This window comes from Terrapene carolina, unplaced genomic scaffold (assembly GCF_002925995.2).
Source record: "Terrapene carolina triunguis isolate 2854851 unplaced genomic scaffold, T_m_triunguis-2.0 Scaffold88, whole genome shotgun sequence".
In the NCBI taxonomy this organism is placed as follows: Eukaryota; Metazoa; Chordata; order Testudines; family Emydidae; genus Terrapene; species Terrapene triunguis.
In genome coordinates this window covers 44,918,531-44,945,447 of record NW_020664439.1, presented here as the reverse complement: position 1 = coordinate 44,945,447, position 26,917 = coordinate 44,918,531, and the positions used below count along the sequence as shown (strand labels likewise).

The 26,917-nt window shown below is 43.5% G+C and overlaps 1 protein-coding gene across 3 annotated transcripts in view; it reads left to right on the top strand.

Annotated features, from left to right (window-relative positions):
• DIS3L2 (DIS3 like 3'-5' exoribonuclease 2) overlaps window positions 1–26,917 on the top strand; it is a 256,668-nt gene that overhangs the window by 153,424 nt on the left and 76,327 nt on the right. For all 3 annotated transcript variants that reach the window (XM_026650106.1, XM_026650109.1, XM_026650108.1), the window contains 2 exons: window positions 5,455–5,562; window positions 12,932–13,165. In XM_026650106.1, coding sequence (XP_026505891.1) covers window positions 5,455–5,562; window positions 12,932–13,165 — 342 coding nt within the window. The remainder of the gene's footprint in view (window positions 1–5,454; window positions 5,563–12,931; window positions 13,166–26,917) is intronic.

The window sequence follows — 26,917 nt, the reverse complement described above, 5'->3', positions numbered from 1 at the left end:
TAGATCCTAGTGAATGCTGTCTGCCGGCGACCCACTAGGACTGCAGTGAAGGGAATCCCGATCTCTGTGCTCTGGATCCCGGCATGTTTCAAGCCTCTAGAGCCTCAGCAGACCACGGATCTGATTCCTCCCTTGGGTTCTCCGGCATGTTTCCTGGGCCCTGACTCTGTCAACTCCCCCTCCTCAGAAATGGAAGTCCTCAGACGACCCGCTCATAGCCCCCAAGAGCAGCGCTGCCCACCACCACCAGATCGCCCAGTTATTTAAACAGTTCCTCTCCCAGAGCTCCACCCCAAAGGTGTGATGCTCCTGATTGCAGTTTAACTCTCTCAGGGGCGTGCGGCAGTTGTGAAGCAGTTAACACACAGTCACACACCTGGCACAGAGTCTAACACATTAATGCTCTTTTATACTTACTTATATAATGCACAGGCGAGTGCAGATCATACAAAACAATGAGCATTACACACAGGTCTCTTTCTATCTCACCCTTCCCTTAGGGATCATTGCTGTCCAGGAAGGCAGGCAGGCAGTGTCCCCCTGCCTCACAAGTAGGGTGACCAGAAAGCAAGTGTGAAAAATCGGGATCGGGATGGGGGTGGGGGGTAATAGGAGCTTATACAAGAAAAAGACCCAAAAATCGGGACTGTCCCTATAAAATCAGGACATCTGGTCACCCTACTCACAAGGCTGTTACATGCTGGGTGGTCTCTCCCTCATGAAGCCCCTTCCCCCCCAGCTTCACTGACCTTGCTCACTCTCACGCTTCATCTTCCTGTCCTCTCTTGCCGTGTGGCTTGCTATTTAAACTCTTCCTGGCCACCTTTGTTCTACCTTTGGAGTAAGTTTCCACTGCTCTCACCTTCCCCCGCCCTTCAGAGGGGTCAGCTAGACTGAATTTCTAAGGTTTGAGCTGCCTTTTTAGCAGAACCTTTGGGTGATTAAGGTACTGTCATTAACCTTAAATGTTTCCCTTTGTATCTGTCTGGTGTGTACCTGCTACGGGGCCTGCCAGCAATAGTGGATCTGCACACACACTCATGATACAGCAGTTTTTCAGAATACAACTTCACATTGTCAACCAGAATTCATAAGTTGTTCAGACAGACTCCTCCCCCCCCCCCCCAGTTCCTCACATCTGGTCTCTCTCAGCTCTCGTCCGCATCCCCTCCGATGTCAGTAGGGCACACAAAGCTTGTCATACAGATTTGTAACTGACTCAGAAAGCACCATGGGGAGCAGATAAAACATGGCAAAAGGAAACAACTTTCCCTCAAGATGCTTGCTTGCTGGGCCCCTCGCTAATTCAGCTCTGCACTTCGCACTTCGGAGATGGGCAGGAAGAAAGTTTATCTGAGGGGAGAGAGGGAACGCTAAACCCTCTGCCTATAATTTGATTTAAAATGCAAACCCGCAGTAGAGAGTGTTGTATTCATCAGCCTCTAATTCTGACTGAAGTAAATGCACTTTTCATTGTTTTACACAGTTGGGTTCTAATGCACATTAGAAAGACTTTCCTGGGGGCTGTTAACTACCTCCCCACTCCGCATTTGGAAGACTATTTTTTCTAGTTTTACCACTCGATCTCTGCAACTGTATTTCTCAGAGTAATCGAAAGTGAGAGCCCGTCGATCCCTGAACCTGTGGTGGTCACTTTAGTTCAGTGATGTGCCACACTCCAGTTACAGTAAAAACAGAGCCCGAGGAGGTGGGCCTCATCGTAGCCAGCCCGTAGTTATTTGCCTAGGAAGCCAGTTCACATTTAAGGTAGAATTCTTTCCCTACATTTCAACCAGCTGAATGTCTACATTCCGTAGTAATCCATGTACTGGCTGGCATACATTGCTATCTCTTGGCAGATGGTCACCTTGCACGTTCTAAGGGTAAGGCATGTGAAGAGATGAGGCCTCCGTTGATTATTCGAGACACCGCTATGCATCACTGATACTTTACAAATCTTTCACAGATCTTTACATATGTTACATCTGAAAAGCAGAATGCTCCTCCTACTCCAAGTCCTATTGCAAAAGCCTTTTCTGGTGAAAGAAGGAGCCAGGGGACACCCCTTAAGAACGCCTGTCTTCTCAAAACCTGACGGAACTGTTGCTGCTTTATGTATAAATACTGCCCTCGTATGCCTTAAGAAATCCGATGCTTAGTTTGTCTTACAGTATTTGACTGTATCGTCTTAGTGGTCAGGCCATGAGACGAAATGTGCAAGCATGACCCAAACTTTGTATGTCACAACTGTGAATTTATTTTCTATGTAAAATATGTAGGAGAATCCAGATAGTAAACAGATGCAGACAACTGACCAGGACTGTGGAGGTGTGGCCTGAACACAGAACTAAGGACTTAATTCAGCATAGCACTTAAGCGTATATGTAACGAAGCACATGAAGTCCCATTGACTTCAGTGGGACAACTCACTTAAGTACCTTGCTGAATCAAGGCCTAAAACAGGACTGTGAATTGAAACAACCCTTGCACGATGACTTCTCTGGCTTCATTCAAATCCGTTTGCCTCTAACTCCTTTTCCCTATCTGTGAAATGGGAGTAATACTTCTCTGCTCGATATAGTAGGTTTGTAACAATTAATTGCTTGAAGATGAGTGTTTAGTACTATAATTATAATCTGAGTTAAAGCTTTGTTTTACATCATCAGAACCCCTTCTGCGCCATTATAGCCTCTTGAGTCAGTTATTAATCATGTTCAAGTACACTTAAGAGAACTTTTTAAAACAAGAGCATCCCCTCATATCATCTGAGCTATATTTTATGCCTAGGGTCACCACAGATTTCATGCAAAGCATACTGGATCCTGTATTTCTCTAGCAGAATGTTATTGCTTCAGTAGGAGATCAGGGAAGGGGAAAGCTGTGGTACACAAACGTATTCAAATCAAATATCATTGATATCAACAAAGAGGCCTGCTTGGGTTTAGTGCTTTCAGATGCCCCCATCCCAGAGTGTGGGTCCTTATGGATTTTTGGATGTGATCTCCGTAGTCTCAGTTATCACAAGATGACAGTTTTCCAAAGAAGAGGCACCTGCAACTGCGTTCTTTATTCTGGATTATGCATTTAGGAATTTTATTGCACTACTACCACTTGTTCTGTGTGATCTGTACATGTCAGTAAGGATTTTACTCAAAACAATCACATGAGATTTTAGTAAAGTGGGAATTTCCAACATCCCATAACCTTTCTCTACATAATGCCTATGTTCTCTTTTCTGCTGTGTGTTGACAGAGCTCATTCTAAATTTATAACCTTGTGTTGTTGGGCTTTCCAGGCAGCATGGCAGACCTCACGTAGTATATCTGTAAATTATGAACTTACTAGTATTGTTAACGTGCTTTTCACAACTGGAATAACACAGTTGACGGCCTTTGTGTTGCGGGAAACAGCTTATCATAATCTTTGCCCTTCTGACCTTCCACTTGAACCAGCACTGCTGATTCATGTTGAAAGTGGCTCCTGAATTGTCAAGAGACCATACAGTTAATCTTTTGGCATTAATACACAGTGCAATTAGAGTGGATTTATGAGCAATGGTCTAGTGCCAAACTACAAATGCGATTAAATATTCTAAGAACTTTCTTTGAAAGCTAAAGGTAAATATGAAATGTGTGTTCTTTGAAAAAAGAGACCCTAATTTTTATTTCTTGTGCTTTTTGAGAGCCCAGTTATTCATCAGAGTTCCAGATACAGCAGAACTATCTCTAAAAGATGGGTGTCAGGATTCGGAACAGTGCGTGTTAATGTGACTTAGCCCTGGTCTACACTGGGGGGGGCGTGGGGGGATTGCTCTAAGTTATGCGACTTCAGCTATGTGAATAATGTAGCTGAAGTTGACGTACATAGATCGACTTACCGTGGTGTCTTCGACTGCTGCCGCTTCCCTGTCAACTCTGCCTGCGCCTCTCGTGGCGCTGGAGTACAGGAGTCGACAGGAGAGCACCCAGGGGTTGATTTATCGCGTCTAGACTAGACGTGATAAATTGATCCCCGCTGTATCAATCGCTGCCCACCGATCCGGCGGGTAGTGAAGACATACCCTTAGATAGTCCTGTTTCTATGTTTACCATGGTGGTGGGATTTAGCAGTAGAAATAAAACTTAAACTCAGTATCTAAAATATTAATTTTGCGAACTCTTCTGAGCAGAAAATTTGTGTTCCTCCTTATCTGTAAAGTACCAGGCTCATTACTGACCCTATATAAACAATAAGAATATGCACATTTTGATTAGTGTATTTACTGTTTTTCAAAAGGGTCAATAATGAGAGAGGAAATACAAAAATGAAACTTCAAATCATAAGATTTGACTCACTAAATGGCTGCTAAATGTGATCTTTTCCACAGGCGTCACCTGGAAAATAACCAGAGAGACAACTCCTCACTGGCGTAAATCAGCGCAACACCATTGAAATCGCTGGAATTACGTTGATTTATCCCAGCAGGAGACCTGGGCCCCAAACCTTTACTCTTGGCTATAGTCCGTTTAGGAATAACTGATTTGATAGGCATCCGGGATCAGCTTAACAAATATTGATTGGACATGGGCTACTGTTTCACAGATGAAATCCCAACTAATGACTTCTGTCTGGTTCTGATATACACTGGTATTGTGTTGAACTGGAAGTGAGTACAATAAAAATAATCGTTGTTCCCTGTCTTGGCTTCTCAATCCCTTTACTGCATGTAGGGTAGTCATAAAACAAGTGCTTTTCTTTGGTTATCTAGCCAATATCTCCACTGCCTTTTGACCCAGGCTGCCGAAGTGCTGTACAAACGTCAGTAAAGCCTTGCGTCATCTCTGTGACTTAGGCTACGTCTTCACTACGGGGGAGGGAGGGGGGTGTCGATTTAAGATACGCAAATTCAGCTACGCGAATAGCGTAGCTGAATTCGACGTATCGGAGCCGACTTACCCCGCTGTGAGGATGGCGGCAAATCGACCTCCGCGGCTCCCCCGTCGACGGCGCTTACTCCTACCTCCGCTGGTGGAGTACAAGCGTCGATTCGGGGATCCCCGAGAGATCGATTTCTGCCCGCCGATTCAGGCGGGTAGTGTAGACGTAGCCATAGGGAAGTATTATACTTATTTTTCAGAGGGCAGATTAGGGCAAGTTAAATTACTTACCTAATGTCAGTCTGCATGTGACAGAGCAGGGAACAGAATCAAGCAAGACTCCTATGCCTCTGACCACTGGAAAACTCCTGCCTGTTCCAGTTATACTTTGCTGAGCTTCCCCCATCCCTCCCAGTGTTAAAGTGGCAACAAGAAGGCTGCAGAAGGCATAGAGGTTGTAACTTTGAGAGCTGAAGAGATGCTCCATTTAAGTGACTCTGTTTAGACCTTTTCCTTGCTTTTTGTTGGGGACCTGTGCCTTGGGGGAGTCAGGACACAAGAAGTGAATGTCCTTACTCATGCTGTCTTGTTTTTTCAGGTGATCCCTATGCTTCCCAGGCTGCTTTGCGAGGAGTTGTGCAGTCTCAATCCGATGAAAGACAGACTGACGTTTTCTGTAATGTGGAAAATGACTCCAGAAGGCAAGGTAACCCTGTGCACCCTGTCTCCTTCATTCTTCCTGGTGACTCTTCATGGGCAAGGTCAGCAGCAGCACTGGGCCACATTGATGTAAACAGATAGGGTACTAACATGGGTAATCCAGGAATATGTCTGCTCAAAATAAAGGCTTCAAGAGTCTCCCCCATCCCGTGAACGCTGTGTCCTGTGGATAGGATTCTGTGGAACAACTGACTGGAACATCCTCGTGATGAGAGGGATGGAAACAATCAGTGTTATTGACGGTGACTGGGAGAGAGAATGAATGTTAGGAACAGAGGATTTCTGCAGCACCATATTAGGCCACTTGTCTCTTCAGGATCTTGTCTCCAGAAATAGTTACATTTTTCTGAAGCACCAGATATTGATTCAGCGCCTTCGGCCCCCCCTGACATTTAGCCAGTTATGCAGTGCTGTGACTGAGGAAAATATTCCTTCCTGACCCCTGTGGTGGGCAGTTTATGCCCTTTATCATGAGTTTGGGTTATTACTTACATAACTAGAAAGTATATTAATGGGCATAGCATGATGTAGCCCTTTTAAAAAGACCCAGTTGTACTCTTTGGGGCTGTGCAATGTGTAAACGAACATCACCTTGATTTCTCATGATTTCAGGCATGCAGATGCAGCATCTTGGCATTGAAGGCATCAAGTGATAGTCCACTTGTCTTCGTGTTTGAACCGGTGGTGAGGGGAGCAGTCAGCTCTTCCTGGGTCTTCATTTCTTTCTCTCTGTTTATCTCCCATCCCTCTGGGCAGCATAACAGTCTGCTCCTTGGTTGCTTTTATGGTGGCAGGGCCCTCTCAGAATAGTGACTGCGTGTCCCCTCCCTAAAAGGCTTTGGAAAACAGGAAGAGTTCTTTTGTATTTCAAGCCTGCTGCTCTCCCATAAGCGTGTTGCTTTTATGCATTGTGTCCTTGCCAAGGTTGGTGGGGTGTCTGGTTTTTGGGGTGAAGTGATCCTCAGGTGACCTTTCCAATGAAAATTAGTTTGGCTTCGTTGTAAAGGTCCACATTGCTCCAGAAGGGCTCAGAATCTCATTGTACGTATTAGCAATGAGGCTGCACTGCAAAGTTCAGCTGCAGCCGAACGTCTTCAGTGTTGTAATTTATCTCCCATTCTAGGCCCATCTCTAGCATTATAAAGGGTTCAGACTGTTGTTTGGGAAATCTTCAGCTTTCTGTATCCTGAATTCTAATTGCTCAAGACACCCTCTAATACCAGGTACTCATTTGGCCCTGTATTTACCACCGAGTGCTCTTTGAGCAATGAAGAGGAGCTGCTAATTCTTACCTCTTAGATATTGATGCTTGGTTTTAGAACAAGACTTAGATCTACCACATTTCAGCCAGTGAAAGTTTTTGGAGGAGTCACCGTGTCTTTCCTCATGTCTGCTCGGGGATGCTGATCTCTGAAGTCAGGCTGCATTCCAGTAGGGAAAGGTCTCTGACATCAGAGTCTATGCTTTCCTTTTGGAAGGCTGATTGCCTAGGGCCAACTCAACAAACAGATTTCTCCTGGGAAGCCTTTCAAGTCTGAATGGAAGTTTGGGTCACTGGGTTTGAATAAGAATTGAAGGCAAGTTAATGAACCTTACTCCTTCTAAGAGGAGACGGCAACCACAACCCTTTTTCCAGCTTGGCTTTTCTCCAAGAGCTTATCCTTGAGCGTCAGGGCAAAGCACCTCTAGTGCTACTACACTGTGGTGCTTGTGTAGGCAGGAGCAATGGGATCATTTTCTCTTTTCAGGGTTAGTAAGAGGTGAAGTCTGTCAACAGGCCGTTCTGCTTGCTGAACGTGGCCTTTGAACTTTGAGTTCTCTGTCAGTGGCATGCAGAGCTGTAAGAAATGATGATGTAACATGGAGAGAGGCTCGGAACACAGGGGCCTTATGAGCACCTTGTTACACAGTCTACAGAACAGTATTTTGACGTTGAGATTATAAAGCACTGCCTGACAGAACCACTATAGGGTAAGGGCTTGTCAGTAATCCCTTGCAATACAAACAAACCTCCAGTTAATACGTCTACCAGTAAAATGCCTATAGATTCCTACATGGGAGTGACTGATTTTTTTAATAAGTAAAACAATGGCTGTCCTTTAACCCTTTCTGAAGACTGGTGCCATCTTGTGGGGCTTTTGAAATCACTCATTGCATTATAATCAACTGTTTTAGCACTACACACAAGCATAACAGGCCATGCTGTCTGGCCTACAGCTTGTGCAGCACTGTGAACTTCAGTAGGAAGTTCTGGCATGCCGCCTGCGAAGTGCCTTTTCAAGGATCTGTGTATTAACTGCTCCAATATTGTCACCTTGATGCAATATGTTTCAAGAACTGAGCTGCGCTGTGTCATTGTGGGCAGAACGAGGCATATTGCAGCTGAGATGCAGCCCCCGTTCTGAATTCCACTGCTGTGCACCGCACATAAACTAGCATGTCAGGTTCTATCCCATTTCCTTTTCTGTGGTGCTTGAAACACAATGCTGCTAACGAGGACGGTCAACTGCTGTGGTCTGAGACACCTGATGTAATTAGTGCTTCTTCCTGGCTCTCAACCACTACCATCTGCTCTAGATTTGTTAGAAAGTGTCGACAACAGGCATCCATATGCATTCATGTGGGCAAGACGTATCCAAAATCTATTTCGATGTCTCCATAAAATATGTTGAATGTATGTGTGAAAACCCAGTAAACCTCAATTAGAAGCAGTATCTTAGTACTAGTAGAGGTGGTATTAAAGTGCACTTTAGACCAGTTGAAAAGAACCAAATGTCACAAAATTGCATACTCCACAACACACTGCAGCAGCTTCCTCAGCTGCCTTCCAGGGGTCAGGGATGGTGACTAGTGTCCAGAAGATAAAATAGCAGGGGACGTCAGCACCAGCTGTTATTGGCAGTGCCTGTTCTTACGCCTTGCCATGAACATGGCCAGCCTGTGTTCACACACAGGCTGGTTGATCTCCTGTGGCGGTATCGTACTGTATCCGATATTTCCCAAAGGGAAATTAACAGAACTCTGGAAGATTTGGCTTCTGCTTTTGTCAGTCAGGCAGGAAAAGTGAGATTTTGGTAGAACGTTTAAATTTCAGGCAGCAAAACAGAAATCTGGTCCATGTTGCTTCCTGTGAGGGACAATAAAGATATTTTAGAGAGAAATGGCAGGAAAATTTGGAGAGAGATCTTACATAGGAGTGGATCTGTTGTGCAATATAGTATAATATTGTTATTCATCGGGCGATTGATTCCAAAGCAAACCATTATCCAAACATCATTTGGAACCTACCCAGTTTATATGCCACATTTGTTGTAGTTCTCTGTACTCTCCCTATCCATTTGGTGACTGTTCTGACAACTGTCTGAAATAGGATCTCTGTTTAAGAGCTTATCTGCTCTTCCTGCTTCCCACTCCAACCCTGAAGGTACAATACTACGGTTATTTCAACAACAAGGAAACGATGATGTCACAATTCCACTGCTATAGGAGATTGTTTTCAGGTGGGGATTAAGCAACAGGAACAGATGAACTTCTAAAAATCAAGAGCCTACTTTCAAGCAAATCGCCCTGGTAACAATAAAGGAGGGTGAATACAAATACGGTATAGAAACACACTTGCTTGTCAGTGGTAAACTTTCCATCTTGATCAACTGCTCCTTAGCGCCACTGGGCTTCCCATTCTGTATCTGTATTTTCAAGATTATCTAATCCCAGGACAGCTAACACTCTCCGGGCTAAAATTTGTCTCAGATTTTGAGACCTGAAGAAAATTCCTGGCCTCTGCCAAATTTGCCAAACTAGCGAGTTTGTGGGGTTTTGCCCTGGACTCCTCCTATTTAATCCTTCATTAACATACTGAAAAACATCTAGATGTGTGGCTGTGCCCACTGCATATCACCTATTTCGTCTCATTGTTTCCTTGTATTCCTCCATCTGCTGTCTCTTGTGTTAGACTTTGATTGTCCGCTCCTTGGGGCAGGACCATCTTTGTGTTCTGTTTTTATACAGCACCTGACACAATGGAGGCTTGATTCATGACTGGGTCTGCTAGGAGGTGTGGTGGTGGTTATAATAATACTAATACTAATGAAGCGTTATATGATACATCTTAGTTCTGGAACTAAATACTACTGTAACTGTAGTTGATTGCATTTGTTCCCTTCTTTAAAGCAAAGCTTGCCCGAGAAAGCAACCTTGAAAACATTTAGAGTCCAGTTTTCCAAACATGCAGTGCAAACTGCACGTACAGTTACTACAAATGTGCATGCAAATGGCCAGTTAGACTTTTAACTAGCTGATTGCACTGATACCAACATACATGTGCAGTAATGGTTCATGAAAATTAGATATGCGGTTGTACGCCATCTTTTGAAAACCAGCATCACTTTAGTTCGCAACCTTTTTCATACTGTGACCCCATGGTCCAATAGGAGAGTCCTGGTACCTACTTCAGACTAGCCATAAACTAAAGGAAGATGGTGGCAACACCCTGAAACCTGTTTGAGGACTGTCCCCCAATGGGATCCCATTCCCTGGTTGAGAACCCGTGATCTAACTACAAGGTCAAGGAAATTCTCAGCTAGGTCCATTCATGAACTTAGTCTACAAGCTGCATAACGAGTTCCCAGCTTTGCCCAAATCAGGGATGATTCATTCAGATCAAAATGTAACTTTGCATGTTCGTACCTGAATTCTCCTTGCTGCTCCTTCCATATTAAGGAGGAAGCCAGCTATAGGTTACCTTGTAAAATCCAGGATTTTATTCACCTCTGCTGTGGGAGAACCATTGCTTTTACTAGGAATTCCTTTTCTGCTTTTTGTCCAGACCTCTTCATTTTTTACTGGATGGAATTATTTCACCTACCGCTAGACATAATTAGTACCTAAGTGCCTAAATCATTACAGTTTTGGAGCTTACAGTGGTGAGAACCAAGTTTGATAAGGGTCTTGTTTTAATGCAGCTGTTACCAATATCTAGAGATTAGAACATTGTCAAGAAAAGGGAGATGATAAAACATTTAAATGTCAGGCTAGGAGAGCGCTCCCTTATTTACAGAGGGTTTGTGTGGATGAATGAAATTAGAAGTTCAGTTCCAATAAAGGAAAACTCAGCCTTGTCCGACACTCATTTCACTACTTTGAGAAAAATCTTTCTGGGAGCTTGAGGACCCCTTTGTTTGCCTAATTAAAACGTGAACTGTTTATTTTTCTTTAACCTGCTAATTGTTTTTGTATTTTTCCTTTTGCCCATGGCGTAGTGTCTAAAGAGATCCTGCAGTAGCTTATTACCTTACAGGAAACTTCCCTGGCTTTTGATAGGGAGTTTTTTGCCCCAGTGATTTAAACAGACAAACCAAGAAAACAAAACAAACCCCCCACACACCACAAACAGAGGGGAAGGAGAAGCTTTTTAAAAAAAAAAAAAAAAGTGTGTAAAGTTTCATGGTTTCCATCAAAAAGAAAACCTTTTCCCCATAGTGATCTGACATTGTCTCCCATTAAAGAATAGACTTTGGAAATAATGTGTGTGACATTGAAAAATAGCAGTAATTTAATTTCAGAGCTTTTTTAAGCACTGAAATATAGACTTTTCTGAGTATTCGTTACTCATCCATCATAGGGGGCAAGAGACCAGCATTTCCCCTTGGATATCATTTCTGATTTCTCGGACAGTGGCAGAAGAATGAAGTTTCTTATATTAACAACATGGCATCCAGAAGGGTTGGGAACTTTTACAATAGCCCCAATGTGTTTTGCATAAGAGTGCAGTGTCTTGGAATTCAAATTCCTGGGTTCAGGGTTACCAAAACACAGTCAGTATATAGAAGGGGAAGGAGGCCTGCTAGAAACAGACCAGCCTGGCAGCAGCTCTCACTATGTGTCAGTGACCAAGTAAAAGTAGCACCCTACAACTCAGAACGAGTGTTAAACTAAACTTAATAGGACGCAGTGGAGCAGAGATGGGACAGAATAGCTTTTAAAATAGGAGGATAGCTAATTCCTTAAGTTCTGTTAATTGTAATAATTTCTCTGAAATGCACATATATGATACACACTCACACACACACCCCTCTACATCATCAGCTACACTTCTGAGAACTTTAAATCAGAAGACCTTCCCCTCTAGTTGCTGAAGACGTAGAAAAATGTGTCCCAGTGTTCAGGACACGACCTCATTTAATAGGAAATAGACCTAGATGCCCAGTGATGTGCAGTTCTCCAGTCTGTTGAGTTATGCTGCATGTGCGCATGCTGGTGCGCTAAGGAGGTGAATAGTAGGAGTGTAAGGGGGGTGAATCAGCTCCGTCAATGGCAAATCCTTCCCCGGTTCATGCCCTTCTCTGGCAATGCCCTGGTTCACTCTGCCTTACAGAGACCTGGCATTCCTCCTGGGATACTCCCACTTGCCAAAGGTACCTCCTCCTTGAGTGGCCCAGTTGCTCCAACGGAGAATGTGAGATTGCCGCTTGAGCCAGAATTAAAACACTCCACTCGCCCTCTAAGCACTTCTGCTTAGTTTTACCCTCAACCTTCTTCTCCAAACTTCTCATCGCCCCGTCACCCTTTGAGTCTGATTCCCTGACCCAAAGCCCGTTCCCCGTTGTCCCATCACATTCTCATCACTCTGAGCACCTTTGCAATGTTGGTACCATGCTGCATCCAAAAATGTGACTCTTTTCCTTTCTGTCCTAACGAATAATTTAAGATTAAATTCCAGAGAGACATTTTATTAAATAGTTTAAAAATATGGGTGGTTTCTGTTTGAATTTTTTTTAATTGATTTCATATGCGCTTACTGGCAACGTTTCTTTGTTGGATCAGAAAGATTGTGGAAACTCACGGATTATTCCTTGCGATTCTTTGGGCTGAACCCTGGCCTGAGTAATGGGTTTAAGACCCATTGAAATGAGAGGGATGGAGATTGGTAGGTCTGGACCAACAGGGGCCAAAGTACGTACAGCCCATGTACTTCTACAGTGTAGCCTACAAACATTTGTCTGACATGGAGGTTCCAGCAGGCAGTCCCCTGTCTTGATCCAAGCAAGACTATTAACCTCAGGGCACAGCTTATGTTCTCTCTTGGCCAAACCCCTGTAATGAAGGGTGGCTGCAATATGCTGCATATTAGATGTGACCCTCCAGCTTCTAGTAGGTTTCCAATTAGACTCTCACCTGGGCAAAGTTTAGGTGCCCGTGTTCAGGGTTCTATCTACCAATCTGCACACAAGCCCCTTCTCCGTTTAATTGGATCTTTTTTATTTTTAACATGAGGAAAAAAGGCATAAGCTGGTGTGAAGGATGGCAGGATCCTTCTCTTGTAGTTAATGACTTTGTTTACATTTTCTGATTTGCAGATCCTTGATGAATGGTTCGGGCGAACGGTTATCTGTTCCTGCGTGAAGCTGAGCTATGACCATGCACAGAGTATGATTGAAAACCCCAGCAAGGTTTTTGGGCCAGAAGAACTGCCTCCAGTCTCTCCCCAGCACCCAGTCGATGAAATTCACCGAGCTGTCCTGAACCTCCACCGAATCGCCAAGCATCTGCGCAAACAGCGCTTCATTGATGGTGCTCTTCGTTTAGACCAGGTCAGTAACCTCAGCGTCCATAACAGGGTGCTTCACACTGTCCTGGGGCTATTCACCCCTCCTCTCAGCCCTTACTTGAGCAAACCCAAGTTGGACTCCTTTGGTCTCTTGATTGGTTTAAAGCAGTGGCCCGCGCCGCTTCCAGCAGCTCCCATTGGCCTGGAGCGGCGAACCGCGGCCCGTGGGTGCCGCGATCGGCCGAACCTGCGGACGCAGCAGGTAAACAAACCGGCCTGGCTCGCCAGGGGCTTTCCTTGCACAAGCAGTGGAACAAGTTTGGGAACCACTGGTCTAAAGACTCAAAGGGAAAATCAGACTTGAATAAAAATGTAGGATTTTGTGGCAAAGTTGTTGGGTTTTTTTTTTTTTTTAATATTACTTCACCAAGCTGCAGATACAGGACACCTAATAACACAGGAAACCAAAGGAAAATAGTTGGGTTGAAATCTACTAGACAAAATAGATAAGGGAAGAGTGATTGCTCTTACAGAATTCTTGACTGACTCTCATGGATACAAATCTTATAAATGGAAATAAATGCTGATGATGTAATAACTTGATCAAGGCATTTAGATGCACGGAGCACATATTTCACTACAAAAAGGGTCATCTCCAAAGCATCATTTCCTGTGCTATATTGTAGTTGGAATAATCATATTTTCCAGCAGCACTCAGATCAGTTCTCGGGGCAGGGAAAAGAATTAAAACGTTATCTAAGACAGTTTAATTGTGTGTACAGTGGATGCGTTTCAATACAAGAGACGTAAATGACGTGGTTTCTTATCTGTGACCATGTAAGTGGGGCTATATCAGTTGTGTTGCGTGTGTATTCTATTTGGCAAGTAGAAACAGGTATTTTGGACTCGAGCTAAGAGCTCCTTTTGACTTCACTGCTCAACAGCCATAGAGCTACGTCTCCTGTGAAACTACGGGAGGTTGCTGTACTTCTGAGAACAGAGGGGTCGATCAGGCTGGCAGACAAAGTTCCTTAATCTTAACGAAAGCTCCATTGTTTTATATCATTAAAATGAGACTAGAAATGTTGTCTGGAAAATAATCTCCCTCCCCGCCCTGAACAGCCTCACGTGGAAAGTTCATTTTTAACCTTCTCTTTTGGGACAGATGCTTAAATATTTGAGGCTTGTCATTCAATAGGTAATAGCGTGGTTTTGTTAGGCTCACAAGTGAAAGCATTTCTCACCCTCCGAACTCCAGGGAATCTACTGTAAAGAGCAATCCTGCATTGGAAGGGGGATGGACTAGATAACCTAATAGATGTTAGAGGTGGAGAATATCTATGATTACTGTGTGCTCTGACTGCCCTGGGATAGCACATGAAATATGTGCCAGCTATGTCACATAGATTCTGTTCTTGCAATGTTGTGCTGAATAGAAACCGCGTGTGCCTGCACCTCTGAGGCTGGTTTTATGACAGTGCAACTGCTAAAGCAGCTTCTTCACATTTTAAACGGAACGGTTTCGCCAGGGGAAGGAGATCCTGTCCAGCGGTAACCTTGTGAAAAAGGAGTGGCATCTAGTTTTGTTCAGGCCTGTAAATCAGAGCCCAGTTAAAAAGCTGCTGCACTAGATTGCCGCCGCTGGAGAGAGGTGATCCAAACCTGCTTTAGGGCACAGGAGAGAATCAGTTTGACCTAATCAGTACCTAGTGGGCATTTATATCCCCAAACTGCATTATTTTCTCGGAGTGGCATCTTCTGCTCCAGAGAATCTCTGTCTTCCCCACAGCAGGGACTTAGCAGGGTAATGGACAGTAAGATTGAGACGTATTTAGCCAAGAAGACGTTTGCACCATACCTCCCCTTTCTATATATGCCAGTGATCACCACTTGGTGATGAACTCTACACTCACAAATGAAATTAAAAATCCAAACCTGTGCAGAAAGCTATTGCCTTGGCGTGTGAAGGTGAATATGAAGGGGTGTGTGTATAGTGTATATTGTGCAGGACAAAGTGAATTCATGTAGCTTTTAATACAACCAAATTATAGTCCCTTTGCCTTTGTTCACATGACTTCCTTTTGCTACATTGGTGTAGTTCTGTAGAAGGTCTGTTCTCTGTATCTGAGCAAGCAAGGGTGGGTCCTAACAGGGAGCACACCTTTCTAATCACAGGACCTCTCACTGATTTCCTGTGGAGTAATGTAAATCCCAAACAATGGGAGACAAACTACAACAGAGGAAACCAAGAGCAATTAATGATCAGATTAAAGGAAACAATAATCACATAGCAGGAGGGAGTCGGGAGGGGAGACACCCAGAAACCCAGGGATTGTAAGGAGACAGAATACTTTTGCTCTCTTTGTTCCAAGGGATTTTTGAGCCCTCTTTCTACGTGCTAAGTTCCATTTGGCTTCTGCCTTATGTTCAGTATTGATTGCACAAAGCTTAGGACCTAATGATTCTTTGCCAGTTCTGCTAATGACATTTATCACTGTGACATGCTGTCATCATTCCTGTTAACGTTATGAGGAGGCATTGTGGTCTCTTGCCTAGTCAAGAAACTTTGAACCAGAACTTCAGCTCTGCCACTGCTTCATTGTGACCTTGGGTTTGGTTTTCACATAGGGTTGCCAACTTTGTAATATTTAAAAACCGGACACGCCAGCAGGAGTGCCGGAACCTTCCCCGCCCTGCCTCTTCCCCCACGACTCCACCTCTGCCATGTCTCTTTTCCCCAAGACCCCACCTCATTCGCTCCTCTTCTCCCCCTCACCATCACTTGCTGCTTCCCCCATCTGCCCCAGGCCCGGGTTGGGAGGGACTTGTCTGCGGAACTGGGGCTGGGAGCTGCAGCCGCCTGACGCAGGTAGGAGGCGGCACCGGCTGAGTAGGGGTTGGCGTGGGTGATGACTCGGTGCCTCCCTCACCCGCAGTAACCAGGCATCGTGTGTCTGGTCAGTAGTAGTCAGTAGCACTGCCAGGTTCCCTTTTCAGTCAGATTTTCCAGTCGAAAACTGGACACGTGGACACCCTATTTTCACATCTGTCTCAGTTTACTCCTCTGTAAAATGGGAATAATATGTAACTACCTCACAGGATTGTTGAAACTCAATATTTATTCCCCTACCAAAAACTTAGTTAACTCAACTAAGGGCGCTCCTGAGTATTTCCTCCCCACAGCATCAACTCTAAACAGTATCAAAAAGTCAACTCCCATCTCCTGTCAGCCCATGTGGTCAGGCTCCATTGCCCAATGGTTAAATTTTCAAGCAGACGCCATCATGCCTTCCCCCAGGCCGCCCCTCACGCTTGGGAATAGATCCCTGCAAACATCCACAACACAAATTGGATGGTTTATTGTGACATTAATAATTCCTATTTGAAATTGATGGACATATTTTTATGATCTGGTGTAAGAACAGTGTCTGTTCATGCAGTGTTGTTTTAATGATACTTTACATGGAATTATTTTGCTCAGAAGAGGAAGACTGTCATTTGGATCCCTCTTATGTAGTCTGCTGCTGGGTGGTATAGAAATACCCAAGAAAGATTAGATGGGTAAGACAGATACTCAGGTGGTGGTGAATTGGTAAAATATCTTTGATTTTGTGGATTGTAGATTGACCCTTTAAACAACATTTGTGTGAATAAGAGTAAGATATGAATGTGTTTTTGTGCAAATGAGAGAGGGAGTGGTGATGAATGGATGAAGTTCATTTTGTAGCTATTGTGTGTTTTGTTTCGGGGCAGAGTTAAGGTTGTTTAGCTGCTGGTCACTGAGAATGTTTGTTAAATGAATGTGTGAATATAGTGTTGCAGTTGGTGTCTTAGCGCTTTGTTTTGAATTTCCTTTGTTCTGTGATTTGATAGGATGCCACGCTCCCACCAACTAAAAAGCTCAGGGCACTCGCTGGTAAAAGTTGTCAATTAAAGCTTTCCGTGCCTGGTGTACAAAATTTTCCCACTGCAGATGTGATTCTTTCACCTGATCCCTGGTCATATCAGATCGGTCTCCAGCCAAGAGCGGTAATGTTACCTCTGTATTTGGCACTGGTTTGACCACTGCGGATGTTGGTAAATTGGAGAAGATTCAGAGAAGAGCCTCAAGAATGGCTAAAGAATTGGAAAACCTGCCTTACAGCGAAAGACTCAAGGAGCTCAATCTATTTAGCTTATCGAAGAGAAGGTTAAGGAGTGACTTGATGACAGTCTATAAACACCTACATGGAGAACAGAAACTGGATGATACAGGGATCTTCAGTCTATCAGACCAAGGCATAGCAAGATCTCAATGGTTGGAAGCTGAAGTTAGAGAAAATCAGACTCGAAATAAGGGGGTGGATTCTCTAGCACTGGAAATTTTAAAACCGAGATTGATGGCTTTACTAAAAGATACGCTCTAGTTCAAACTAGATTTAACACAGGGAAATCCTATGACCTGTGTGATGCAGGAGGTCAGACAATGGGCCCGTCTGGTTTTATAGCTCATGCAATTTATGTACCTATGAATCCTTACTGCCCACCTCCAGCCTCGGTTCCCCAGCCAGTCCTCGTTCCTGTTCTGCAGCCCTGCTCCCTAATTCCAGCCCACATCCAGGACCCTCTACTAGCCATGGCTATCCAATTTCCAGCCAGTGCTCTTCCCCAGTCCACTTTCTCCCTTTACTAAGGTCTGCAGGAGGGGAACCTGGTCCATTGGACCTTAGAAGGTCTGTGAGCTTCCCTCCCAGCTTGCTATATGTACAGCATACGCTTTCCCCCTACGTTCTCTTCAGTTCAGTTCTCCTCCATGACACACTCAGTCCTTCTGTCTGCAATTCCCCATAGCTCCAGAATACAGTTAAGTGCTTAATGTTTAAAGTCTTCTTATTTTTATTTGTACTAAATGTATGGTAATGGGGGCTTTCATCATTGGGTCATTAAAACTTCAATTGCTAAGAAGCTTATGGGTCCATAATCACAGAGATTTTAATGTATATTCTTTCATTTGGAACCGGGACACTTAGATGGCAAGGCAATAAATAGGTGCCTTAGAAATACCAGACAGAGAAACAAATAGAAACAAACTTACATATGATTGGTAGTTTTAAGTATGAGATCATCAGTTCAGGTCCATCCAGGAGAGGCCTATTGATAAATGTTCTCCTTTGCTTCAACTGCTTGAAGCTGATGGACAGGAAGACTAGCTACAAAAATGGTGTATGCACATTTAAAAGGAAAGTAAACTAGGAGCGTGAGCTGTCTTTATGATCACCATTATAAACAACTGGCTCTGAGATGACTGATGGCTTCAGTGTTATTCCCTGGGGCTGCTCTCCCCAGTACACACACACTTATGTGCTTGAAACACTGTGTTTTGACTTGAGTTTATTGTGAAAATAACCAAATGCGTCTTTGCACCTGATTGATGTGGGGCACCACGTTGTTCACTAAAGCAGTTGATCTTTTATTTTTGAGCAATAGACACTGGGTTTGGAGGTGGATGGGGCAGAAAGTGAGGCCAAATGGTGCAAAACTCGGAAGATAATATTACGCAAGTTAAGAACTGAACTAGACATGGACTAGACTAAATTCTGTTTGTCCACAAACTGCACACTTAAGAAGGAGATCTGCCACTTGTGTGAGGTTTGCATTGACCCAGCGTTCTTAGGTGTTCTTGAAAGAAGTTGATGGATTTAAAGACTGCATTTCTGCACCTGTACTTCTGCATCACATTGGATAACTTTGGTAGCCACTTCATTTAACTAAGAAGATGGGACTCCTGAAGCAGGATTAATAACAGTCAAGTACTGGGACGTGAGGAAGAAGAATCAAAAGGTGTTAAGAGATGTATGATCGCGAAAAAAGTAGGGTTCTTCACCAAGAGAGTGTCAAAACTTTGCTCTCCCATGGGTTCATCTATCTGACAATCAGCGTTAATACTATGCGCAGTGTTGAGAAGCTGACCCAGTGTGTCACCCACACAAAAAATGAGCAGGTACAAATGGGAAAAGGAAGAAGGTCTTTGACGTAGTCTGGTATGTTAACTGCAATTCATAGGAATGTTTCCAACAGGCAAAGACAGAAACCCATGGTTTTAGATGGTGGCTCCTGCTTATGCTTTATAAGTGGATCTCCTGAGAGTTAGAGATTAATCAACATCTCCATTAAAATCTTCCCATATAAATGACTCTTGGAAACAATTATAGGAAATTGCTTTGTCATATTTCTCTGCTGATACCTGACTGATGTGAGCCCTGGAATTCTCCTCTTCTTGCTTTGTGGAGGTAGAATGTGACATCTGCCCCAATTAAGGTGGCTGTTCTGCATATGGGCAGGTATATAAAATATATCTAATATTATTGAACGTAGGGGTAGGAGGTTCTTCCTCTGTTGTTTGACACGTTGCTTTGCTGGGTCAGGAAAGGATGGTAAATATTCCTTAGATGGGTTGTTAATACTTGCATGTGCTTCCCCCGCTAATGCAATAGGGACTCTGGTTCTCTTGCCTTACATATACTTTTAAAAAATGATGCGGCTGGACAGCTTACCAGTACAGCGATTGGGTTTTTCTTTAGAGAACTGAGTCATTGTTCTGATCATGACATCCCATGACTCTGTTTTTCCAATGCCGGGATCCTTTGAGAGAGGTGTATATGACTTCCCAGTAACTATTATTCACATAGGCAGTATCCTGTGGGGAGCAGTGTCATACGCTATCTCACATCTCTTGCAAAGAGCTCTGCCTTGTTTGGTGTCTTAGATCAGAAAGGACCTGGCATTTGGCACATAGGACATGGTATATGGTACCAATTCATCCCTGACTTTGGTTACATTGAGGATGAATTTGTCCTGGCGTATGCGCATATCATGCTGGTTACTTTCCCTGGTCAGTAGCAAAAGGGGTTTCCATGACTATGTAACGGCCCCAAAGCATGTGCTGGAGATCATTTGCCTCAAGGCTATGGCTGAGCGTAGGATACTCTCTTCAGAAAAACACCAGTGGAGAGACCTGGGTAGTTTCCTTCTACTCACTAACCCAAGCCATGAGGTCTTTGTGAAATCAGGGCTCAGCCGGCTGACTGATTTTAAGCCATATTCTAACCTCTTCAGCTGACTGAAGTAGCACAGCTCCATCTTAGTTTGTGTCAAGAGGATTTGTGGTGTAAATGGTCTGGATCACACCTGAGGCCATGTGTTGGTCACTTGACTCAAACACCTGGAACAAAACATACCATATGGAAAAATGAATGCAGTGTGCGAATCACAGAGTGCCTGGTCTGATCTCTTTAATGATTTAAGCTATTTTTCACGGGGGGCAAATCTCAAAGTAGTGGGAGCGGAGAAGGAGATGTGAGAATATTTGTTTCCGCTCTAGTACAGAAGCTTAAATGGGCTAGATAGAAGAGCCTGAAAATGGCTGCTAATGAAAATTGTCAAGGTCGTTACAGCAAAGGAAGAACATAAGAACGGCCGTACCGGGTCAGACCAAAGGTCCATCTAGCCCAGTATCCTGTCTACCGACAGTGGCCAATGCCAGGTGCCCCAGAGGGAGTGAACCAACAGGCAATGATCAAGTGATCTCTCTCCTGCCATCCATCTCCATCCTCTGACAAACAGAGGCGAGGGACACCATTCCTTACCCATCCTGGCTAATAGCCATTCATGGACTTAACCACCATGAATTTATCCAGTTCTCTTTTAAATGCTGTTATAGTCCTAGCCTTCACAACCTCCTCAGGTAAGGAGTTCCACAAGTTGACTGTGCGCTGCGTGAAGAAGAACTTCCTTGTATTTGTTTTAAACCCGCTGCCTATTAATTTCATTTGGTGACCCCTAGTTCTTGTATCATGGGAATAAGTAAATAACTTTTCCTTATCCACTTTCTCCACATCACTCATGATTTGATATACCTCTATCATATCCCCCCTTAGTCTCCTCTTTTCCAAGCTGAAGAGTCCTAGCCTCTTTAATCTCTCCTCATATGGGACCCGTTCCAAACCCCTAATCATTTTAGTTGCCCTTTTCTGAACCTTTTCTAGTGCCAGTATATCTTTTTTTTTAGATGAAGAGACCACATCTGTACGCAATATTCAAGATGTGGGCGTACCATCGATTTTATATAAGGGCAATAATATATTTTCAGTCTTATTCTCTATCCCCTTTTTAATGATCCCTAACAGCCTGTTTGCTTTTTTGACCGCCTCTGCACACTGCGCGGACATCTTCAGAGAACTATCCACGATGACTCCAAGATCTTTTTCCTGACCTGTAGCTAAATTAGCCCCCATCATATTGTATGTATAGTTGGGGTTATTTTTTCCAATGTGCATTACTTTACATTTATCCACATTAAATTTCATTTGCCATTTTGTTGCCCAATCACTTAGTTTTGTGAGATCTTTTTGAAGTTCATCACAGTCTTCTTTGGTCTTAACTATCTTGAGCAGTTTAGTATCATCTGCAAATTTTGCCACCTCACTGTTTACCCCTTTCTCCAGATCATTTATAAATAAGTTGAATAGGATTGGTCCGAGCACTGACCCTTGGGGAACACCACTAGTTACCCCTCTCCATTCTGAGAATTTACCATTAATTCCTACCCTTTGTTCACGGTCTTTTAACCAGTTCCCAATCCATGAAAGGACCTTCCCTTTTATCCCATGACAACTTAGTGTATGTAAGAGCCTTTGGTGAGGGACCTTGTGAAAGGCTTTCTGGAAATCTAAGTACACTATGTCCACTGGATCCCCCTTGTCCACATGTTTGTTGACCTCTTCAAAGAACTCTAATAGATTAGTAAGACATGATTTCCCTTTACAGAAACCATGTTGACTATTGCTCAACAGTTTGTTTTTCTATGTGTCTGACAATTTTATTCTTAACTATTGTTTCGACTAATTTGCCCGGTACCGACGTTAGACTTACCGGTCTGTAATTGCCGGGATCACCTCTAGAGCCCTTTTTAAATATTGGCGTTACATTAGCTAACTTCCAGTCATTGGGTACAGAAGCCGATTTAAAGGACAGGTTACAAACCTTAGTTAATAGTTCCGCAACTTCACATTTGAGTTCTTTCAGAACTCTTGGGTGAATGCCATCTGGTCCCGGTGACTTGTTAATGTTAAGTTTATCAATTAATTCCAAAACCTCCTCTAGTGACACTTCAATCTGTGACAGTTCCTCAGATTTGTCACCTACAAAAGCCGGCTCAGGTTTGGGAATCTCCCTAACATCCTCAGCCGTGAAGACTGAAGCAAAGAATCCATAACAGTGCGTGGCTGGCTCCAGTTAAGGTGGTGTAAGAGAAAAGGAAAGAAATGCTGATGGGGACTTTTCTCTAATCATTTTATATCACAGTTCCACCATTATCTTTTCTTCTGCCTTCACGTCTGTCTGAAAAGAGATCTCTGATGCGCAGTGTTGTATGATCACTGGTGGACAGTCGATTATATTATAATGCTCAAGGCAGTGGGGATGAAATTGGACATTTTTTAGATGAATTTCCTTTTGATATTGTAACCTTTCTACCAGCACCATTGAATCCTCTGTTAAATGAGCTCCCAAGCCCATGAGCATCTGCCATGGGTTATTGCACTTCACTACCTCTAAGTATTGGAGGGGAGTTGACAGCAAGTATGTTAGCAAAATAAAAATTACTTAGTTAATGTTGTTATTGCAGCATCATAGGTGAGCCATGATACTGAACAGGCAAATATGCAATGGCATAGTCATTGTCCAGAGGAGTTGACAATCTAGGTCAGGCAATCTATGAACAAAGGGAGGGTGTGTTCAGGAGTGTATTACCATTAATGTTGATTTTCAGTAAGTCTTGGAGCACTGGGGGAGTCCCAGAAGACTGGCAGAAAGCTAATGTTATGCCCACTTTTAAAAAGGGTAAACGGGATGACCCAGGTAATTACAAGCCTGTCAGCCTAAAATTGATCTCTGGCAAGATAATGGTATGGCTCAGGGGAGTGGGCGGGGGAAAGACTCTATTAATAAAGAGAATTGAAAGATGGTAATGTAACTAATACAAATCAACATGGGTTTATGGACAATAGAGCTGTCAAACTAACTTGGTATCCTTTTTTGTTGAATTTACAAGTGGGGTTGATAAAGGTAATAGTGTTGACCCAATATAATTAGACCGCTCTAAGGAATTTGACTTGGTACCACACAACATTTTGACTAAAAAACTAGAATAATATACAATGAACATGGCACACATTAAATGAAGTAAAACCTGGCTAACTGATATGTCTCAAAGTGTCATTGTAAACAGAGACTCATGATCGAGTGGGTGTATTTCCTGTGGGGTCCTGAGTTCTGAGCCCATCAGTTCTGAGCCCAACTCTCTTTTACATTTTTATCAGTGACCTGGGGAAAAAAACAAAATTATCACTGGTAAAGTTTGCAGATGACACAGAAATTTGGAGAGTGGTAAATAATAAAGAGGACAAGTCACTGATTCAGAGCAATCTGGATTGCTTGGGACATTGGGCGCAAGCAAACAATATGCATTTTAAGATGGCTAATGTAAATGTAGGAACAAACAATGTATGCTATACTTGCAGGGTAGGGGATTCTACCTAGGGAAGCAGTGACTCTGAAAAAGATGTGGGGTTTGTGGTGGATAATCAGCTGAACATGAGCTCCCCCTGGCCAAAAGAGCTAATTGTGTTCCTGGGATACATAAACAGAGGAACCTCAAGTAGGAGTAGGGAGGGTATTTTACTTCTGTATTTAGCACTGGTGCGACCACTGCTGGAACACTGTGTCCAGTTCTGGTGCCCACAATTCAAGAAGGATGTTGATAAATTGGAGATTGTACAGAGAAGAGCCATGAGAATCATTAAAAAACATGCCTTATAGTGATAGACTCAAAGAGCTCAATCTATTCAGCTTACCAAAGAGAAGGTTAAGGGGTGAATTGATTACAGTCCATAAATATCTACATGGGGAACAAATATTTAATCAGGGCTCTTCAGTCTAGCAGAGAAAGGCATAATATGATCCAATGGCTGGAAGCTGAAGCTAGACAAATTCAGACTGGAAATAACATGTAAATGTTTAACAGTGAGAGTAATTAACCGTCGGAACAATTTAGTGGTGGATTCTCCATCACTGACCGTTTTTAAATCGAGTTTGGATGTTTTTCTAAAAGATCTGCTCTAGGAATTATTCAGGGGAAGTTCTGTAGCCCATGTTATACAGGAGGTCAGACTGTCAGTGTTTCTCAATCTTTTTGATACCAGGGACTGGCTTGCTGCCTTCCTAAACTGTGTCAGGGAAATCTGAGGGACCCATGCCGGTCCACAGACCGGTCGTTGAGAAACACTAGATTAGATTATCATAATGATCCCTTCTGGCCTTGGAATCAGATCATGTTAGTTAGAAGGTTTATAGCTGGTGAGAGTCTGTATGATTCTGGGATGCGGGGTGGGGTGTGGGAGCGGATCCTCTAGGGTGTTTTAATATATTTTGATTGAATGATGATTTTGAGTGGCGAGTCCCAGAATCCAAGTGTGAAGAGGCTTTCCCCCTCCCAGGGTTCTAACCAAGGCCTTCCAGGGTCCGAGTAGAACTGAAGTTCTCACACGTGTACCTTCACTCTGGGATGCCATGTTCCCCTTAACAGCCCTTTTGTGTCAGGACAGCTTCTCATCACATGAAGCAGGTGGGAAAGTCGACTAGCTGCCTATTAAGGGAAGGTGGTGATAGTTCGTAATGCCAGAAAGCGGGCTGTTATGTCATGCCGGGAGCCAGCAATGCCTGAATTTCTAGGAGAGTAATGAATTGAAATAGCTTTCCCATATATTGATGTTCTGGAGAGAGTCTGCCTTCAGTAAACATGAAAACTTGTTAATTATTTCTTTATTCTCTATAAAATAAATGTTCTAACCACTTACCGGTCATTTACAAACAATTTGCTTATAAACCAGCACAATTTAAGCCTAATGGTAACTTGTACCAATGCAGCTAATTTTTGATTTTATTAAAATTCACCCTGTGGCTGAAAATACCATTGTTCTGTGTGTTAATTTAGACATATTGTTATTCTAGTAATAATATGTAGCACTTACCTAGCCTTTGTGATCCTTCAGCCTCAAAGTGTATTACAAAGGTGGGGTTCGCTGCCCCCATTTTACAGATTAGGAAACCACGGCCCAGAAAGGAGAAGTGACTGACCCACGGTCACAGAGTGAGTCAAAGGCAGAGTGGGCAAGAGAACACTTTCTTGATTCCCAATCCAATCGCCAGTGCCTCATGCCACAGTTTGTGGTTCTCTTCCCTCTCATTTCTATTACTGGGAACAGTTCTAGGAAAACCAGTTCTTTCTTTCCTAATAAATCCTCATTCCTGCAGTTTATCCCCAGCCCAGTCATGTGGTGTCTATGACACCATTTCTCCCGCAGAGGATTCTCATAGCACAACCAGAGGGATCTCTGAATGACTTCAGGAGAGAAACAAGCCAGAGAAGCAGAAGAGGTGCTTCCTGTAAATGGCCTTTGTTGTTACAGCTCCACATGAGTCCTAAGCTCCTGGCGTAGTTGTTGAATTAAGAATAAGGCTGTGAAATATACCTCTTTAAAATTCCAGAAGTATGGCTTCACAGTAGGGTGACCAGATGTCCCGATTTTATAGGGACAGTCCCGATTTTTGGGTCTTTTTCTTATATAGGCTCCTATTACCCCCCACCCCCATTCCGATTTTTCACATTTGCTGTCTGGTCACCCTACTTCACAGGCGATCCTCTTCCTCCTAATGTACTCTATTCTCTCAGGCGTTGGCCCTGAGCCAGCTCACCCTTCGGCTTTGGGACTGAGCTAGTTGTCTGGTGTTGTGTAAAAGGCTTTCTTGCTAGACCAGGGAGTTGATGCACTATGCAGTGTTGCTTTACACTCAATAACACACTTTCCTTTTCCTTTTCCTTTCAAATGAATCCAGTTTTGCTAGCTTGTCCCAAAGGGACACTATCTAGCAATAATCACACTCCTCTTGTGGACATGGCTGTGGATACTTGCTGGCACGTCATGGCCAATGCACAGCCTGGAACGTTGCTAATCTCCTGCACGGATACATTTTGCTTTAGATCAACCTTACTCAGACTGAGGCTCGCAAGCCGCAAGCAGCTCTTTAATGTGTCTCCTGCGGCTCTTTGCAGCAGATGATGATATTAAAACACTGTGTGATTTAATTATTAACCAATCAGGATGCTTTTACTATGTTGTTAACCAGCTGTAGTTGATAAAATAATAATACTTTGTCAGTTATTTTTCAGTGAGAAATATTACAGATATATAGTAGATGAAACAATGAATTCACACTACTGGGGCTCTTTTGGGTAATGATCACTCATTGGGCTCCTGAACCCCTGAGGTCCGAGTATCGCTGCTTTATATGAATAGCTGGATAGCGATGGCGTCTTGCTGTGCTTGCATTAGAGTGCATTCCTTGCTGTATTGCTCTTGTGGGGTGAGGTGGTGGGCTCAGCAAATGCTGACTGGAGATGGGCGTGGGACGATTTTGTCCCTTCCCCCGTGTGCAAAAGATGGAGATAGTCTCTCAGAGAAAGAGATACTTGAATGGTGAATATGGTAAAGCACGCGGGTAGGTGATATTGTGGCATGTGGTCAGAAGGGAGGTTGGAGCTTTGGCTGGTTATCTTGAAAGAGGCTGGAGGTGGAAAAGCTGGTTATCTCGGTGGAACAGAAACAAACTGATTCTTGAGTGAGCCTGTTAGCAATGTAGATAAAACAAAAGCCTCAAAACTGTGTGTTTGTGTTGAGGTGTGTGTGTGGGGTGAATG